The 2,953-nt window shown below is 40.3% G+C and overlaps 1 protein-coding gene across 1 annotated transcript in view; it reads right to left on the reverse strand.

The window, feature by feature from the left end:
* Nucleotides 1-192: 192 nt before the first annotated feature.
* me3 (malic enzyme 3, NADP(+)-dependent, mitochondrial) overlaps nt 193-2,953 on the reverse strand; it is a 15,949-nt gene continuing 13,188 nt past the window's right edge. The window contains exons 14-15 of the mRNA XM_008275572.1: nt 2,692-2,790; nt 193-1,346 (exon numbers count right to left, since the gene is read on the reverse strand). Coding sequence (XP_008273794.1) covers nt 1,185-1,346; nt 2,692-2,790 — 261 coding nt within the window. The 3' untranslated portion in view covers nt 193-1,184. The remainder of the gene's footprint in view (nt 1,347-2,691; nt 2,791-2,953) is intronic.

The raw sequence follows: 2,953 nt of genomic DNA on the forward strand, positions 1-2,953 counted from the left end.
CAGACATGGAAGCTCATTAATCCACCAGCAGAGAGCAGTCCATCCCCAGTAAACCCAGTACCAAAGGCGGAAATGAGAAAGGTCCGATCCAACTCTTTCATACTGTTTTGGCATTAAGAAATGATAAAATGAGATCCAACAGCCGCCATGTTTTTCTGTCAACCTGACCAAAAATGCCATAAACCACAAACATTTTTTTTTAAAACAATTTTATTTAAAAAGTGTCATGTTCCCTTTGAAAATCTCAAGCATATCTCTTAGTGCTAAAGCTTGCACAGCCTCGTGCTCTCTAGGAGTAAAAGATACAGTTCATCAGTAACTTTGGCAAAAAAAATAAAAACAGAAACACAACAACAGGCAGAGCTCTGTACAAAACTAAAAGGAAAACACACGGGCGTGTACAAAACCTAATCACTGGCAATGCTTCTGCTCAACACATTCAAGAAAACAGCAGCCTGCCATCGGAAATCGACGATTCTCAGAGTGAAGCAGAGCCAGAGAGACAGAAATACAGGCCGACCCTGGAGTGTTTTCAGTCAGGTTAAAACGTGTGTGTGCGTGTTGACAGGAGTGTAGGATATTACGAAGCTGCTACACGGAGGGGCCAGATGTGTCTTCTATAACGGCCAGAGGTTCTAACTTGAGCAGTAACGTCCTGAGGTCTCACAGAAAGAGGCACAGAGGGTTTCTGTTTTTCTATATTTTAAGCTTCAGAAGGGCTCCTCTGTTCCTTTACATCAAGACAACACTGTGTGATATTGGGAACAGTTCTTCATGCACCAGCTCTGATCCATGTCTCAAAACATGACTTTGAGTCAAGCAACGGATAGTCATCTCATCGGCTAAGACAATCTACTGTAAGGAGTGTCGTCTAAATTGTAAGTATGACATTTGATATGATATTTTTCACGTAGAAAACCTTTTGCTCAGGAAACCCTTAAAACAAACAGTACAGCACTGAAACAGGAACAAAAAAACTCAACGTTGACACTGAAAGTCTTATGAACTAATTGTTTGTCACTTCTAAAATGGAGGGCAGACATTTACTGACGTATATAAAAGAAAGAGGCAAACAAGAAAAAACTAAAAGTTGAGAATCACCTGCAAAATTTCCGAACAGAGGCAATGCAGAAGTGACACCACGGCAGCATATTAAGTTGAGAGAGAGAGAGAGTCGACCCTGATCACACATCCTGGACCTTCATGGCCTCCTGTGGCCAGCTGTATGTGTCCAGGGTGAAGGAGTCGTAATCAGGACTGTAGATGTGAGACAACACGAACGCCTCCTTGTCTTTCGGCTCAGGATAAACCGAAGCAATGTTGTGCTTGTATGCATAGTTGACGAGCTGCAGGAGGAGGAAACGGAGGGAAAGCATGAAATCAAACCACGTTGTTTGGCATAAAACAGCAGGAAATAAAAGTTCATTTATGGAGCTGTTCGACATTTATATGGAGTTTGTGTTCCGTTAAAGGTCAAACTGTCCACAGGTGAGATGCTGAGTCTTCCTCACTATTCAAAAACCACAGATTGAACTCCTCCTGCTTCATTCTGGGTGTTCATGTGAACCAGCAGCAGTGAACAAAGATGGAAATTAGCTTAAAGCTAACTCTGGTGCAATACATCAAATGGCCCCATTTATCTCTAATATTGCACACGGTCCCTTTTTAAATAAATTAATAATGATAATAACAATAATAAATGCAAGCTTGTGCAGAAGTTTTATGTTATTCTGTATCCTTACATGTTGAACATAAACCCATTCCTGCTTGTGATAAACACGTCTGGTGTCACTGAGCGTGTAGTTGATTTATCACTGAAGTGTGTCACTGATATATAGACATGTCAGGCGTGTGCACAATAAATCAACTCAGACCACCAACAGGATTGTACATAAACAATTTGATTTCATTGTAATTGTCATGTTGTAAGGTGATCTGTCCTCCACTTGGTGCTCGTAAACATGAGTTCCTAACATTTAACATTACGCAGCTCACAAGCAGACGCATATTTACATCAAATTTGATTCAGAAGTAAGTTTGTATACACGTCTGTCACTTCATTATTTCATCCAATGAGACAGTTGTGCGAAACTGTGTCATAATTAGCGAATATATCCACGATTAATGTCCAGAAACATGTATTGTAATGCCTCTGTGACCTTTGAACAACAAAATCTGATCAGTTGATGGATGAGTCCAAGTGAAGTATGAGACGACAGACAGGTGACCCAAAAACAGCAAACATATAAACAATACTGTTATTAACAGGGAGCAAATATCAATATCATGTGAATCAGACTAATACTGTCTAAACACTGGAGCTGGTCACAAATAAATCCCCACTTCATTATTTTATCCTTTCAACATTATCACAATTAAGAGTATGAATCTTCTATATCTTGTGTTATGACCACAGACGTGTTTAGTGCCCAATATGAAGTGATCCCAGCTGGAACATTTCTCCCTTTAAACCAAGATCATGTTTTTTAAGAAAGCCACTGCATAAAAAAAATCAGCATTTTCAGGCAGCCTATAAAAACTCCACAGAGCTGAAGATGTCATTAATACACTCTGGTTGACATTACGATGCCCGGTTGTGATTTTTGTATCACAAATAATCAGACCACACACTTCACATTATGCTGATCGAGGTTACATATCAGAAGTGACGTCTGTGTAAAGATCACCTACCTTCACTGCAATCTTGAAGGACACCTCTCTTATGGTGCTGAGAGGAGGATAAAGTCTTCCTTCAGCCAAGTGTTCCTCTGTTACCATGTCAGCGATCGCCTGGGAGAGAAAGGTGGACAGATTAGTTAAATGAATATGAAGTGGAGGATGAGTGCAGGAGAGATGAGGTTTGTCTTCCAACAGTTCCTACAACAAGAGGGAAGTGAGCGTCAAAAGACATTCACATTACTTTTAATTATGGTCTGAAGAAAGGGGATGTGGT

This window comes from Stegastes partitus, unplaced genomic scaffold (genome assembly GCF_000690725.1).
Source record: "Stegastes partitus isolate 25-593 unplaced genomic scaffold, Stegastes_partitus-1.0.2 Scaffold55, whole genome shotgun sequence".
NCBI classification, from domain to species: Eukaryota; Metazoa; Chordata; class Actinopteri; family Pomacentridae; genus Stegastes; species Stegastes partitus.